The sequence below is a fragment of the Alligator mississippiensis genome, chromosome 2 (assembly GCF_030867095.1).
Source record: "Alligator mississippiensis isolate rAllMis1 chromosome 2, rAllMis1, whole genome shotgun sequence".
Taxonomy (NCBI): Eukaryota; Metazoa; Chordata; order Crocodylia; family Alligatoridae; genus Alligator; species Alligator mississippiensis.
The window spans coordinates 237,131,867-237,149,335 of NC_081825.1; the positions used below are offsets into that span (position 1 = coordinate 237,131,867).

Here is a 17,469-nt window from a genome sequence, read left to right on the forward strand (position 1 = left end):
TGTTGCAGCATTTGGAATGAAGTCTTTAGGTTCTATCCAGAAAGTATAGGAAGGCAGCATTCCTCCTAGCTTTACCAGCTCAGTTTGTCTTCCTGCTCCCATAATTTAGACATTTCCCATGAGTCTGTCTTAGGTTCAGTATGTGGGCCTATGAACTAAATGTTTGAGCCTTCCTATGGCATGTTGATGTAACTATAGATATAAAAGATATTGTGTGTGGAGACGTGTAAATCTGTATAGGATGTTGCCTGTGTTTTTCCTCTTAAAAAAGAAGCAAACAAAAGCCCCCAGTGTTGCTATGTAGATATGCAAAGCATTTACAAGGGTAAGTGGGACAATCAACCATTTCACATAATTAATACCATTTCAACAATTTCTTTGCTTACTGTATAGACATACCTTCAGGGATTCTCGCTGGATGGATAAGTGAAGTTAGGGAAATGAATGGCCAAGAAGAGTAAGAGTGCTCATTTCATCTTATGCTATTGCTTTTTTTAATGGATGGAAAATATGGGGGAATCAGATTTTAGATACCACTTAGATACCCTATTAACTTTTAGCTTAAGAGAGTTGTAAGCCCGTTTCTATAAGACATTGGTTATAAAACTGCATAGGCAGTAGGTCAAAAAGAAATTGTTAAAAATATATATATTTGAAAAACTCACTTTTTTCCCCACCATGTTGTTCTCACAGCTCAACTCATCTCATATGCTGCATTTCTCTACTCCAAGAATTTCCAGTCCCATCTTCCGCACCCTGAGCCCTATAGCCCTTCTGTCTACCCACTTGGACTCTAAGAAAGAGACTGGGTTACCCAGGAGTCAAACAGCAGAGGGTCAGTCTTCCTCTTCCTGCTCAGCTGGCCGTAGGCAACTTCCTGTCATTCCCAGTGGCAACAAGTTTCCCCCTGTCATTCGCATCTCAAAAGCACAACTCCAGCAGGTGAATAAGTCTTCATCTTCATAAAAACTACTGCACTGTATCAAAGTTGTAAGTTTCTTAGCTGCTTGACATAGCACAATAACAGAATGTTCTGACAAACAGCCACTGGAGAAAAGCATTTTGGGAGAAATCTGTTTTAGGAGTAGCCATTTTGTGAGAAAGATAAGTGAGTCCACCAGAGGAGGTGAAAATTTGTCAGAAATATTTGTTAGATTTTCAGAGCACAGAAGAGTTAGAAAGACCTAATGGATGTTCCATCCTGGATCTGGATAAAGGCAAAATCATTTGGGATTTGTTTGAGATATGCTGGAGTGGGTGAGGATAGGTTTAGGTTCTTTAAAGGAATTTGAAATGTGAAAACATGGGACAGTAAACCTAGGGAGTGGATTTGTGACTTCAAAGCTTAGGTTAAAAAGTCTCTTTCTGGGAAGATGGGCTCACAAATGAAAATCAGATATATTTTGGGGTGGGGGAGAAATGTATGATTCGGACTATCTGAGGGCTTTCAGTAAGGAGAAAAATAGGATCAGGGCCACCAATGTACTTTTTTTGAGATCATTTAGAATACTTACCTATCTGGTAACCTGTACTGTTACAGTACATAAAATAGTGTTGGGAATAATTGATGAGAACTGTTAATGGTAACATTGCTCAGAAGAGTAGTGTCTTCACTGTTCTATACTGTGTCCATATTTTCCAGTTTCTGTCCAGTGAGAAAGAGATGAAGGTTCAGAATCACAATCTATGTTCATCATGGTTTCTGTAGTGGTCACAAGTATGTTATCTGAGGTTTGCTAAGCAGCTTCAGCTTGCAATGACTGCTAAAGCAGTGTGACATAACACCTATTACATACAGATCCAAACAACTCATCTTCACCATTACACCATAAACGTTTCATCCATACTATAAAAATGATTTCTACATTGTTGTCTGTTTCCTGCATATTTATTATTATTTCTCTTTCTGAAAGGCTTATTTTTCTATAAAACATGGACAGATATATTGATTCTGTTAAAATATTTTTTCTCAACAACAGCTTTTCTCAGTAATTTAATAGGATCAGCGGCTGGTGATAACAGATAAATAATGCAGTAGGTATATGTATGACTGGCTCCAGTAATCAGTGGATTCTCTATAGTACCAGGCAGTTTTTCATTTCCATATAGAATCCTAGTTCCTCTTCCCAGCTTCACAGAAATGGGTGAATGTGGAACCAGTTTGAAAGTAACAGCTTTGTGATCTCAATAATTGTGAATCTCATGACCCCACAATGACTGAAATGTTTACCAGGGAGAAAAAAAATGTCATTAATAGTTAAACTGTTTCTTGGGGTTGCTTCTTTTATCCCAGGATGCAAAATGGTTTAATTTTTTTAAATCTGTGCAAATAGTTTTGTTTCATTTTTTCTGTCAAAAATATTAAGAATTGAAGGTTCATCTAACAAATTGTTTACATTATTCAAAGCAGGTAGGTTGGCCCCTGATATGCAAATTGTATATTACTTTTCCAACAGCAGTTTGACATTTCTAATCCACAAGAATTTATTGTATGCTTTTTCAATTGCAGTGCACACTACAAGCTCATAAGTCCTTAGTTCATTCTGCTAAACAGGGTCCCATGTTTCAAGGTCACTGGGAGTGCCTACACGAGATGCTAACTGCTCAGTAACCGAAAAATACTGCTCAGTAGTGCATCACAGCATGGACGGTGCTAATATGCTACTGCGCAGTATTATTAGGCTACTGTGCAGTAGTATCACCTAAAAGACATTCGATGGTGCTACTGTGCAGTAACTTTTGTTACTGCGTGTTTTTTTAGTACTTGCTAAAAAAGTACTAAATAAATGCTCAGTAACAACTGTGCAGTAGCATCTCATGCACCCACTGAGCCTTAATTTTTTGCAAGGTTTTCTGATGTCATGGTGCAATCATGTTCGCTTCTGTAGCAAGTGGAAATTTTCCAAGAGCATAAACACAGAAACACTTTAAAAATGGAGGTTTTCCTTCAATTAAATATTAAAAATGAATATAAAAAGATTATATATCATTTAATTCTATATAAATATTAGTGCTGAATATATTTCCATACATTTCCTATTGTGTAATTAACAGTTTGGTGCATCATTCATAACTAATAAACTGCAGAAATTGTGGAACTGTGCTGCAGAATTTACATCCAGAGCACTCCACAATAAATGATTCATTGGTCCTGAAATCAGGAAAGGAAATTTTCTTCCCTTTTCACTGTCAGGTGAGGGTTACGGAGCTGTAACTCAATGTTTCAGCATTTGGTTGTTGTGTTAGATTGATGATGCTTTTTATATATACTGTATATTTTAAAATTAACTGCTTTGCCACAGAGCAGTTAATATTTTTGTGTATGATGTGCTGCCTCCACCCATCTGGGATAGGGCTTTGGAGGCCCAGCACCACCTGACTTGATCAGGATTGGGCTCAGGGGCTCTGTGCTGCCCCCACCTGGCTTCCATGTGCTGGGATCAGGCCCTGTGCTCTCTGTGTGCTGAATCTAGCACACAGGATCACAGTCAGTGAGTCTCCCCACAGGATAGATTACACACACCAGGGGCTGGATCTGGTCCACAGGTCAGGGGTTGAACATCCTTTTGTTAGACACAGGTTGTGTAGGATGGTTTAGTCAGGGATGATCTTGTCCAGAGTTAATCCAGAGTTAAGTCCAAGCCTAATCTTGTCCAGAGTCCAGAGCCAAGTCCTGGAGGACTGGAAAAGGGCCAATGTGGTCCCCATTTTCAAGAAGGGGAGGAAGGAGGACCCGGGCAACTATAGGCCAGTCAGTCTCACCTCCATCCTTGGCAAAGTCTTTGAAAAAATTATCAAGGCTCACATTTGCGAGAACCCGGCAGGAGAAATTATGCTGAGGGGAAACCAGCACGGGTTCGTAGCAGGCAGATCATGCCTGACTAATCTGGTCTCTTTTTATGACCAGGTTACGAAACGCCTGGACACAGGAGTAGGGGTGGATGTCGTATACTTAGACTTCAGGAAGGCCTTCGATACAGTATCCCACCCCATACTGGTGAACAAGTTAAGAGGCTGTGACTTGGATGACTACACAGTCCGGTGGGTGGCGAATTGGCTAGAGGGTCGCACCCAGAGATTCGTGGTGGATGGGTCGGCTTCGACCTGGAAGGGTGTGGGCAGTGGGGTCCCACAGGGCTCGGTCCTTGGACCGATACTCTTTAATGTCTTCATCAGTGACTTGGACGAGGGAGTGAAATGTACTCTGTCCAAGTTTGCAGATGACACAAAGCTATGGGGAGAAGTGGACACGCCAGAGGGCAGGGAACAGCTGCAAGCAGACCTGGACAGGTTGGACAAGTGGGCAGAAAACAACAGAATGCAATTCAACAAGGAGAAATGCAAAGTGCTGCACCTAGGGAGGAAAAATGTCCAGCATACCTACTGTCTAGGAAATGACCTGCTGGGTGGCACGGAAGTGGAAAGGGATTTTGGAGTCCTAGTGGACTCCAAGATGAACATGAGTCGGCAGTGTGACGAAGCCATCAGAAAAGCTAATGGCACTTTATCATGCATTAGCAGATGCATGACGAATAGATCCAAAGAGGTGATACTTCCCCTCTATCGGGCGCTGGTCAGACCGCAGTTGGAGTATTGCGTGCAATTCTGGGCACCGCACTTCGAGAGGGATGCGGATAACCTGGAGAGGGTCCAGAGAAGGGCCACTCGTATGGTTAAGGGCTTGCAGGCCAAGCCCTGCGAGGAGAGACTAGAGAAACTGGACCTTTTCAGCCTCCGCAAGAGAAGGTTGAGAGGCGACCTTGTGGCTGCCTATAAGTTCATCACGGGGGCACAGAAGGGAATTGGTGAGGTTTTATTCACCAAGGCGCCCCCGGGGGTTACAAGAAATAATGGCCACAAGCTAGCAGAGAGCAGATTTAGACTGGACATTAGGAAGAACTTCTTCACAGTTCGAGTGGCCAAGGTCTGGAACGGGCTCCCAAGGGAGGTGGTGCTCTCCCCTACCCTGGGGGTCTTCAAGAGGAGGTTGGATATGCATCTGGCTGGGGCCATCTAGACCCAGCACTCTTTCCTGCCTATGCAGGGGGTCGGACTCAAAGATCTATTGTGGTCCCTTCCGACCCTAACATCTATGAATCTATGAGTTTGGGATTGAAGTAGATGACCTCATGAGGTCCCTTCTAGCCCTACTTTCCTATGATCCAATCAAGAAGCTGTCTAATACAGTTCTCAAATAGATGAGGGAGGGGAAGCCCTTATATTTTGGTTTAGGGAAACTCTGTTACAGCCCTGATGGTCACAGTCATGGTTAAACTGATGTATAGCTAAAAAGGTTCTGATTTCAATCTGTACAGGATTCTTTTTCCCCCTCTCCCCTTCCCTACTTACGTTGGAGGCAGTCAGAATTGTTTAAGCAAGGCTTTCCCCAGAAAGTTACTAATATGTTTGCCTGAATAGAGAAGAACAGGTTTAATGATGGTAGAAATTTCAGGGATTTAGGGTAGCTCACAGCTGATGAAACAGTTTGTAACAGAAATGTAGATTTGGGAAAGCGCACTGAAATTCTACTAGCTCCTTTCTTTAAATTGTTTGAATTTTTTAATCTATTATCTGCTACCACTGAACATAAAAGTATAGGAAAAAGAATGTTCTTATTATTAATTTATTTATTCTGTGAATTTGACAACAATGATGGGTGGATTAAAAAAAACAACAAACTCAGTAACTAGAAGCTTTCTTTGTTTTCAGTAATTACCACTAGGCACTTCTGAAGTCTGTTCATTAGTGGTGAAGTGACTAATAACAGTTTCACCATTTCCTTTGCCAGCCATTTTTCCTTTATTTGAATCTTTCATCCAACAAAATAAATTCTCAAAATAGCAAAATGTGATTTTAAAATCACAAAATTAGACAGGAAGACCCAAAGATGACGTATACCAGCGATTACTTAATTTCTTAAATTAGCTGGATTCATGGTATCCTTTTATAAAAAAGTTTAGCCAATATACTTTTCTTCAGATGCAGACAGGTCTTTACAGTAGAGTTCTTGTACTTGCCTGATATGTCCAAACAATACATACAGATGTTTGGCATGTTCAAATGTTGTGCTGCTGTAGGGTTTGCTGGTATTTTGTGTTTGGAAGAAATGGAAGCTCTACAGACAATTTCATCACATCTGTCTTTGGTGCAGTGAAAAATTAAGAATTATAGCACGTTAGATTAGCTTTGCCAGGGTGGAAGCTTTCCAAGTTGTAAATTAATGAAGAAACAATTAAGGGCAACAAGACAGTTAATGTGAGCCTGTGATATTTTTAAAATAGTACATGACCTGCAGAAAAAGCATCCATCTTTAGTGACAAGTCCTTCGTGTTCTTTCTTCACCTTGCACCTTCCTTTAATGATAGCACGAGGTCTTAATAAAGGTCCGTACAGTAAATGAGCAATAGTAAGAGTATTTGGGCCCAGCCATTACTAGCTTTCTGAATGGATGAAACATCCTTGTGTTCAGGGTCACAGTAAAGCAAGAAGAATAAACACTGTAAAAATAAATGATTTTACCACTGATGTTTATAGCTCCTTAAATACACAGCACTTCAATAATCTCAGAATCTAAGGGAGCAAAAGTCCGCACCTGTATGGCATGTCTGTTCCCATCCCTCCTCAGTTCTTTTTCTTATAGTTTTTAATGCCAATCTCCAAATTATTTTCAAAACAACTTTCATATGATACATATTATTTGCTCCATAAATTCATTATATATACTGGGAGTCCTGAAATGCTGGCTTAGGGAATCGAAATGGTAAATGGAGCATTTCAGCTCTAGATATCTGACTCACTTTGGTGGTCAAAATTGTTGCTATCACATAGCTATTCCCTTAATTGCCTACATGAAATTAGTAAGCGGTTATGGTCCAATGTTTAGTAGCCAAATACATCATAAAACCAGTATTGCATTTGGCAGTAATTAGGTACACTAGTTGGCAGCCTCAGCAAAGGTGTCAAGGACTGTCAGACATAATTTTATTTCTGTCTGAAGATATTTTGTCTTACAAATAGCACCTTGGATCATTAAAACTGAAAAAGGTTGCACAAAAATTGCTTTATATTCAGTTTATTTTGTGAATTTATAAGTATTTTCTATGTGGTCATTTTTTTTCTTCTCATTGTTTGTATGGTTTTTTCAAATGACTGTAGGAGAGAGAAATGATTAAAACAGGTAAAAATAGGGGTGAAACAAAAAACAGATGTAGGTGAATTGTATCTTAAAGCACATTGAATTTATTTGTGCAAACTGACTCAATTTCAAGCTGTTAAGGAAAAGTATAGTGCATAGGGATACTGCCTTTTTCTTAGACATGGACACATTTGCAGCCGGTCCTACTCCATCTCTTAGGTGCCAAAATGTGAGCCTGTTTCATCCTGTTCAGGTCCATGGAAAATAGTCAGCAGAAAAGGCAGAAAGGTCCTCCTTTTGTTTGTTGAATTTATGATTGTATCTTATGGCTAAACTTTTGGCATGTTACAAAAATAGGCATGTTAGCATTTTTTCAGGGACTTGAACAGCATGAAATAGGATCATACTTAAGCATCTGTGTTCACTTCTAGGCACATAATATTTGGAATAGAATTAGACTCTGTTTCCCATATGACCAAAATGTCAAGACAAAACTACTGACCAGCTCTTGTCAATGATGAGTGCCTCTAGCAGACTCCAACAAGATTACTTAAAACCTATTTTTTCACACTATAAAACTAATGTTTAGATTATCAGCCTAGAACTTAAACAGGCTCAGAGTTCAGTTATGCAAAATGCTTTGCAAATGTTTTTGCAGAACCATGCCCAGAAGAGGTTGCAATCAAAGTAATTTGATAGGGGACATGTCTATACTGTAAAGTTACTACACTGCTCTTCATGGACTCCTTTTTCTATTGGAAGGAGCGTACGGGGCTATCATGCTTCCAGCTTAGGAGGGAACCTACACAAAACAGCTTGACATGTTTCAGGGTGTCACTGGCCAAACATGGTAAATTTGCCATGTAGATCCCTCTTTAGGTATGGAGCTTTAAACACTTTTTGTGATCAGCTATATCAATATAGATGGACTTTACCTGAACGGATGAAACCAAACCATGTTGTAGCTGTGCAAAGGAGCTGTGCTCTGCATCTATTTTAGGTCCTGTCTATAGAGACAAAGCCACATTATATCACAGGTGGGCCTCCCGAGTATTCAAGCACTTCTCTGATACACCCAACATCTTGTATATGGATTTGAAATGAACGGAACAAAAAGTCATTCACAGACTAGATTGTGTTAAGAATAGTCTAAACCAAGACTACAGATTCTTATCCCATTACCTGGATTAGCTTTATTAACCTCTGTGTGCCTCAGTGGATTAACTGCTTTGTTTTTTTGTCTCCTACCCATCTTGCCCCTTTCAGCAGTACCGTCTTCTTTTTCTTTCCCCTTCCATACGATTTGTATTCTAATCTCTACTTTCTGCAGCTCCTTCATAGCATCTGATGAAGTAAGATTCTGCTTACCAAAGCCTATACATCTCTGATTTAGCTAGTCTATAAGGTGCAACTCTACCTTGCTTTCTGCCTGACTTCAGACTAAAGCAGCTAACTACTCCCCTGTGTTAATGGACTTGGCCAAAGAGTAATTTAGTACTGGAGTAGGAGGAGTGTATTCCTGTAATCCTTTATATCTTTCTGCAAATCCTAAAACTTAAACACTTGTGTGTGGCAGAGGGAGGGTTAAAAAGAAAACTAACTTTTGATTGATCATGGTCATTTTTTGCAGAACGCTTAGACATAGCCTGCAAACCTCCAGGGGTCCACAGACCACAAGTTGAAGACCACTGGTTTAAAAAAATCGGACAAAATATTTTTATCTTTCAAAAAAGATATCTAAGTTGTAAAAGTACCAATCTTTAATAATGAGCTCTGAAATAATAGCTTTAATAATAGCTTTGAAAATGAAAATTCAAAGCTTTTCTAAAGTAATTTTATCTTCAGTTTTATTAATAAGTTTCTGAAAATTACAGACATTTTCTCTGCTGGAGCAGGAATTAATAGAGTTCTTAGTTTCAGAGAGATCATTTAAATATAACAAAATATAACAAAACCTATCCCTCAGCTAAGAAGAAAAGTGTATTTCTCATATCCTGTAGTTGGGACAATGATCAGCTTGTCTCAAAATTATTAAATTATTATTTATTAGTTGTGTTACCATAGTGTGGTAGAGTCCTGAATATTTCAGCTGCATTTTAAGTAGTGATGCTAGAGAATGACTGTTAGGGAAATTAGCAACAATGTTTTGCATTTAAAAATATAAAAAATATTTTAATATAATATGTATAACATAAACCTCTGTGTGATGGATTTAAAAATATTTACAATTTCCAGTGTCTTTTTTTTTTACTTTAGTTACTAGTTAATTGGAAAGGCAGAATACAGAGGTATGAATTATAAAAGACCTTCCTTGATGATCTAATTTAATTTTCTACTGGAAATTATTAGATAATTCTATAAAATCTATATTTAGAAGCAGTGAATAAAGTATGGTAGTAAACATATGATCTGTAGTAGTCCCTGTCCATTGGCCTTGCAGCAGAATCGAAAATCCTTTTTTGGGAGTCAGTGCCAAAAGGGTCTGTACCCACGGTGGCAGGGACAGGGGCAGTGGCTGTAGCTGGGCTGGCTGCAGCGGTGGCTGCTGTTCTTGTGCCCACTGTAAGAGATGCTCCAGTCACCCACCTCTCATTATTCTATTGGTCAGTAGATGCCAACTTTTCAGAGGCCAAGGTGTTGGCTTGAGCATCATTTTGGTTACATTACTGAGTCTCCATATCAGTTGGGCCTGAAGAATGAAAGCAATCATGAGGAAGTATGGATTTAGTGACTATGAAAATCATGGGTGAGATAGCAGCTTAGGATGTCATCTCTTCACTCTTTTAAGTTTATGATCACATGAAACCCCAAACTTGCATGCTTAGAAAAAGGCTGGGTCTAGGTCATAGATAGAAGTGACTATTTTTTATCTGGAAATCTCCCATCAAGACCAGAGAAACCCAAATTCTCCTTCATGGTCTCAGAAAAGAAGTTGTAATAAATCATTTGGCTAACTTTTTATCACCCCAAAGGTGGCCTGTTATTGTGTGTTGGTGTTGGACAGAGAAGTGGAAGGATTTGGGCCGTGGGAAGGAATTTCTTCATACAGTAATAATCTGTCTCATTTATTTTCTCAAATCCCTGCAGTTTCCTTCTCTTCCTAGGGTAGTAGCACATCATTTTCCTCTTTCTTTAGCCAACAGGGAAGATTTTCTTTAGAAGATGTTCCATCTCTTGGGGATTGGAGCCAGCATCTTAGTACCATGGAAAAATATTTTCTGGAGTTTTTGTTCAGGTCTTTTGTAATCCAAAGAAGAGCTTAGTGGAAAAATTATCCTGGGTCCTAGTGAAACCAAAAATTCAGGTTGCAAACTATTAATTTTGCCCTGACTACCAGAGAGTAAAGGTTTTGCTACTTTTGTGATCTTTAAAGAGTCTTACTCCCACATCCTTATAGCCTCATAGATCTATTATTTCTGCTAGATAACCAGCTTTTTAAATATTGTCTTTCCTTCTAGCTTGGCCTCAGTTGCTTTGGGTTTTTTCAAAGCCACATCTGAAGTTGCAGCAGCCCTTGCAAGAAAGATCTCTGCTTAAGCGTGTCGTTAAATTATCACTTCTATTGATTAATTGTCAAGATTGAGTGCTGAGGCTGGTAAATGAGACACACTAGGCATTTTTGAGTCCCTGGTGTTTATAGTGAATAATAAGAAGGTATTCTACCTGCCTTGTGAAGGAAGGGATATTCCCATTCAAAGAGAGAATTGTGAAACTCTAAAATTGTCAGCAGTTTTCATTTTGTGGTCTGGGTCAGTGACCCAGAAAGCTGTCCTCCCTTTTTTTTCCAGTATCATATGCATTTCTCCTATGTGCTCAGTACAGGGTTCTTCACCTGGCAATTCCTACCTCCTGGGTCTAGTGGAAATCTAGACTATCTAACAAGAAAAAAAAGGACATGAATCTCTTTCTTCTCAGGTGCCCAAACTGCACAAATCTGTTGAAAAGCATCTCATTTCAAGAAATAAACAGGCTTCACATCACAGCTAACTTAGCCTGACCGGGCTCATGCATGCACAGGAGAACCCAGCCAGATGAGAGAGCATGGTCAAGCAGAGAGAACTGTTTCCACATAAACATGTTTGAGCTTAAGAGTGCCTGCTGGCTTTCTGGAACTTTAGAAGGAGAAAGAATGTCTTCATTAAACCAGCATAAGAGTAGTTACTTGGGGTGCACCAACAGAGATTTTTTGGGCCAATACCGATGGCTGATTTTTAAGGAGCCATATTGGCTGATACTGATATGACTTCTGATATGCAGGTGGGCAGCTTGGAGAGCAGCATCTGCTTGATAAGTCTGTTGTGGGGGAAGGGGCGAGGCGGGTGGTGAAGATTGAGGCCCCTGCAGTGGGGGAGGGAGTGGGGCAGAGTCAGGCAATGCCCAGCTGGAGTGGAGCACGGGACACAGCCGCAAGTGGCTCATCCGGGGGGCACCTCCCACCACTTCACGCGCCCCAGGAGGGCATGGGGGGGGGGCATGTGCCCCCAGATCTGTGCATGGGGTGAGGGCAGCCTGCCACTGCGGGCTGGGACTGGGGCAGCAGCCAGGGTAAAGTGTGGGACAGAGGCACAAGTGACTCATCTGGTGGGCGTGGGGGGTGGCTTCCACTGCTGCACGTATCCTGGGAGGGCATGGGACGTGTGCCCCCAGATCTGTGCATGGGGTGAGGGCAGACTGCTCCTGCTGGCTGGGGTGGTGCTGGACTCTTCCCAGTGGGGGTGTCGGGCTGGGGCTGTGCTTGGGGCAGGCAGTGGCAGTGCTGGAAAGGGAGGGTTGGAGGGCTATGACAAATTTTGGGGTGGCTGCAGCCCCCCTCCCACAGCCCTTCTCCTAGCACTGCTGCTACCTGCCCTGAGCACAGCCCAGCCCAGCCCCCTGCCCCTACTCCAGCCCCACTCCCTCCCTTACCACGGGGGTCTCAATCTGCGCCCTCCCTCCCACCTCCCCTTCACAACAGACTTACCAGCTGGACTCGGCTGTGTGCATGCATGGGGTATTTATTGGCAACGTTATTGGTCACAGCCAAAAAAAGCTGATTGCTGAAACTGCCAATTTTTCTTATATCAGAGCCTATCTGATATGGGACCAATGTATTGGTGCACCTCTAGTAGTTCTCTCTCAAAATTGAGTGGGACAGTGTCGCTGGTAGGTGTTGTAAGGCTTCGGCCCCTTTCTGGTTGGTGCCTTCCTCCCCAGCGACATCAGGGTGAGACCACACCCTGAGGCCACCTAGATGGTTCTGAGCGCTGTCCCTACTCACCTGCCATGACTTGGATGTTGATAGATGGGGAGTCTGTTCTCTGTCGGTGGTCCCAGAGAGGTCGTGGCCCTGGTCTTTCTTCATGGGGCTCCAAGCCTCCCCATTACCCCACCCTTACCACATCCATAGCCTGGGAGAGCTCTGCTCCCTGTAATCTTCCCTGGGACTATCACTTCTCACCCGTGAGGCCCACCCAAGTGTGGCCAGGTATGTTTGGCTGTCAATTGCAACTAAAATGTGCCCTGCCTGGGGTAATGATAACTTAGAAGTTTCTTTGTTCAAAGTGAAGATGTTTGGCGTCTGCCTATTAAGTATAATGGGACTCTGGCTCCCCAGGACCCCTTTACCTCCCTGGGATGGGCGAATAAATCTTCGTCTGTCCCTCTGGTTACCTTTCCCAGGGATCAGCAGGCTTGGAGTTAATCTCTCCTGCTCCCACCACCTGGTAAAGGTCGCCTTTTCCCCACTGGGCTCTGTGTCAGTCGCCATCTGCTCCTCCCTCTTCACCCAGCTGCCCGTTGGGTCTTGTCCTTGCTCGCTGCCCTTCTCCACCAGGGTACCTGAGTGTTCCAGTGCAGCCTGGTCTTCACTCACAATGGCGGGGATGACCTCCTTCTCCCTGCCATGCCCCTCCGGCCAACTTCAGCTCCCTGAGCCTTGACCTGTGGTTTTCCTCACCGGGGTTTCCTGGCGGACGCTGGGGCTTCTTGCCACGTGCCCAGCTCCACTGCTCCTACCCGGCTCCGCCACCTGCCTCTCCCCGTCAGCGCTCTGCCTCTCCCTGCTCAGCTACACTGCCCGTCTCTCCCTGGTGGTGTTCTCCGCTCCCTCCGAGCAGCTGGGTGTTTCTCCAGCTGCCTTTTAAGCAGCCGGCACTGCTTTTAGGCCCTGCCCCCGGGGCTCACTGATCCGCAGGCTCAGGCAGCTGTGGAACTGCCGAGCCTGCGTCGGCGTGTTCTTTCAGCTGCCGCTTGTCCCAGTCCCTGCGGTGAGTATCGGGGCTCGTCAGGCAGGATCCCAGGACATGTTGGGAAGGGGGCTTCTGCCTCCCCTCCCACACACCAACAGCCCAAGTCTCTTCTTGTCTTCAGTTAAGTGGAAGAGAACTTAGTAAAAGCTCTATGAATCTCATATGACTTGAATTGCCATGCATGCTAGCTCATCATATCAGAAGTATTGCCAAGAGATTAGACGCTTTGCGCAGAAATATTTGGTAACTTTCTAAACAATGGGGATCCTCTCTATAAATCTATGAACAAGAAAAAAAATCTAGATGCAGTAGTCTATCAGTTGTCCAGAACCAGGGCATTTGGAGTACAGCACATTTTCTATTACATGGATTAACAGATTTGTTTATGATTTTTTTCTTCTTTTGTCTTTGTTTGGAAGATACGTTAGAAAAAATAAGAAGTCAGCACTTAACGATATGCAACATTGGTGAGATCACATAGATCCTCCTCTGCTGACCTCCTAATTGTATCTCTCATCTGGATCATTTCCTTATTCTCTTGTGTTCAAGACCTGCTATGATAAGGACAAGCATTTCATCAAGAATCAGATTCCTGAAATCTCTCAGCCTGCCTTTTGACTGAGAACTTCTGAAACAACATTAGGGTTTCAGATGAGGTGGACCAAATCATTTTCTTATCTCACAAAGCAGCCTGTTGTCCAAAATCTCTTAGTTGGTATAGTCTGTTTTATCAGCATGACATAGGACTGGAAGGGTTCAGATTTCCTTAAGGTTTTCATAACATTTAGCCCCTGAATTCTTAAAGATACAGATATCAATTCCTGGAACCATAGGGAACTAGGGCTTCATGCATGGAGAAGGGTAGCTTTGTTTCTATAGTATCCTGTAGAGATCCTCCGTATCATTAGGATTAAATTACAGTCCATGAGGCAAAATGGCTTATGGACATTAGGAATGGTGTGTTTTAAACTTTAAAAAAAGGAGTACTTAGAGATGTGATTCATTAGGGAGATCAATTAAAGGGGAATAGGATGTTAGAAAGTTGTCCCATTTCTTGGTCCTTTTTTCCTGGAATGTAACATCCCATTTTTTCTCCATTCTTGTACATTTCCCTTCATACTCTGAATGTTTCTTAGGGTATTTCTTATTAAAACCCAGGATCTGTGCAGTAGTAGACCAGTCATGAACATTTTTTATGCTTACTTTCTCTGTTTTTGATGACTGGATCAGTATAGTACATTTAAGACCTCAGAAAACATTTGAATTTTTCCTTGAATCGTGAAGTGAGATAGAGACTACCACTTAAAATGAAGGTAAAGTTTCCTTATGATGAATGAATCAGACTGAAATTAGAAAGAAGAGGACAGTACCCTTGAGGATGTAAACACTCTTCAATTTGATTGGTTTTCAACATGTCATTCTGATTCAGTGAATAGGAGAGTAACAGGGACTGTACTGTATTGATCCAGTCACTGAAAGCAAATTAGCAGGTAAATGAGAATACAGTTTGCCATTTGCTGACAAGGATTCTAGACACCTAGGGGCTTTGTTGCACATTAATTTAAAGCAGCTCTTGGAGCTCTTAATCCCTGGGTTGTCTACACATTAACACCTGAAACTAGTTTTAAGCACACTTTAAATGACTTAGTCATACCATTCCAGGGAGGTGGATCTTTCATCCGTTTTACAGTTTATGTTCCGTTAATGTGTGGTCACTCCCCACAGGTGAACCATCCAAGTTGCAGCCCTTCAACATCCTAGTATGCAGTGCCTTCTCTCCAACCCCCCTGTTGTGTGGACAGACTTTCCACCCCTGAACTCTACTGCCTAGGGGTGTGGGGTGCTGGCACCAAGCCAACTCCTCCTTCCACCCCAGGGTTGCAACCACATGCAGTCAGCTTGCAGAGCACATGCCAGCTAGCCAGGTTGCAGGACATGGACAGGCCCAGGAGTGGGGTCTAGAGGCTCAGCGGGGGAACAAGGTAGGGGGCCAGATAGGGTCCCCATGAGCTGGGGTTTCCTTCCCAGGGCAGGGTGCCTTCCCTACTGCTCCCACCTCCCAGCCACCCTGGGAGACACAACCAGTACACCCCTGCCCCTACAATTCCAAATCCCAGTGTATTAAAATAGCAACAGCAGAAGCAGCGGCCAGACAGGCAGGTTAGCCCTTCCCTGCCTGTTCCCTTGGTACTGATAGTGCAGGCAGCCACAAGTAAGTAATGCCACAGGGGCAGTGGGAGACAGGAAGCAGGGAGGGATCCCTAGCGGGTGGGGGGTGAAGGGGAAGCCTGGAATGGGGTTGTTGGGTGGGGGGCTGGGGAGGAAGATTCTTACCTTTCAGCCCTCCAGGCTCCTGCTGACCTGAAGTGCGACTGCTCCAAACTCAAGCTAGCTCTAACACTTATCAACGTTTGTGCAGCTCACAGGGTAAGGTGTAACAAGGTCCTAAGTGGGAAAAGCTACTGCATTGTCATTCCCAGTTGAAATCTGCAAAAAAATCATAGGTTTGCCCTATCTACCAGATATTGCAAAAAATCTAAGTAAAATTGCAAAAAAAAAAAAAAAAAAGGTAAAATCATGGCTAATTTGTCTTACATAAAAATCAGCAAGGAAGGGGATAAGCAGAGAAAAGTTGTCAACTAGTATTTCACTTTTTCTTCTCCGCAGCCAGGTCTGTGTTGTAACTGGAAACTTCAATGAGGTTTTCATCAAGATCTCGGACGTAGATGGATGTGATTGGTCCAATGGCACCAGTTCTAGATTGTTCAATCCCAGTTGGATTTGGGATTTCAGCTACCTTCCTTCTTTCTGGTTATTTCTTCGCTTTCTCCTTCTACAGCCAGTGAAAATTCAATTTTTCGTACTTTAGTGGCAGGAGAAGAGATGTTCATCCTTTCTACTAAAATATTACCTTCACAAAGGCAGTGGTGCACTAAGACCAGCTTCACAAGTGTAAACTCCTGTTTCTAGCTGACTAACAGAAGGCAGAGTAGATTTGCACTTTTATAGACTAAGACAAAGATGTATAGCGTAGGTTTCATAAGCAGAGGGCTTACTTCATCAGATGCTGTGAAGGAGCTGCAGGAGGCAGAGCTGCTAAATAGAAAGCCGTGATTAGAATACAAAGGTAGGGAATTCGAATTAATGATTAGAATACAAAGAGTAGAGCTGCTTTCTGATTGGTAGCTCTACTTCCTGCAGTCCCTTCACAGCATCTGATGAAGCAAGCCATCTGCTTTCAAAAGCTTATGCTATACATCTCTGATTTATTTGGTCTTTGAAGGTGCAAATTTATCCCACCTTCTGCCTGATTTCAGACTAACACAGCTGGCTACCGCTCTATAGGTTTTTTGAACTGCATCCCATAGTCTAAGATTTAAATATTGGAATGATAACCTAAAATTTTAGGGACTTAAGAGCAGTGTAATAAATCACAGAATGATGTGGCTATTTTTTCCTTAACGCAAAAAAATCAGTTTCTGTAACTTCAGTTTTGTTATGCAATATGGCTAATGCTTCTTGTGTTGTTTCTGTAAATTACTTGTGTCAGCTGAATGTTGTGCTTGAAGGCAAACATGATCCTAAAACAACAGAAGTCCCTGCTTACATGATATTGTTAAAAATGAACAAAAAGAATGAACCTCAGTATAGCTGTTACATACATATTGTTCATGTTGCTGTCAGCTCCCAGTGCCTTTTTGGCTCTCATAGAAGTAGATTTAATATAGTCAGTATTAACTGAGATATTTGCCCCCAGGACCTAACAGTTGAGTCTGATTTTATGAACCAATGGTATCGTTCTGTTTGATACTCTAAAAGCACATTGAGCTCTGTAGAGAACTTCTACTGCAGCAAGTTCTAGTGGCACCTATTGTATAACACTGCAGATTCCCTGGCAGCAGTGAAAGTGGCTGCAATCAGCTTCCCCTTCCCATGGCAAAGAATCCAGGAGGATTTTGTGGCCACCATCAAGTTCCAGTCATCAAGTTTCCTCCTCTTTCATTCCTGACTGCACAGTTTGACAGTTTTTACAGTAATGTGCACTTCTGACAATTTTACTCTTAATATGAATGTGAATGCATAAAACCTCCCCCTAAAAATATGCAC

General features: G+C 42.4%; 1 protein-coding gene across 4 annotated transcripts in view; it reads left to right on the forward strand.

Annotated features, from left to right (window-relative positions):
• Positions 1 to 17,469, forward strand: part of TTBK2 (tau tubulin kinase 2) — a 222,912-nt gene that overhangs the window by 193,829 nt on the left and 11,614 nt on the right. For 3 of the 4 annotated variants that reach the window (XM_019496582.2, XM_059722946.1, XM_019496583.2), the window contains one exon: positions 694 to 942. The exons of the other annotated variant lie outside the window; for it this stretch is intronic. In XM_019496582.2, the coding sequence (XP_019352127.1) occupies positions 694 to 942 (249 nt within the window). The remainder of the gene's footprint in view (positions 1 to 693; positions 943 to 17,469) is intronic. 4 annotated transcript variants of the gene reach the window in all.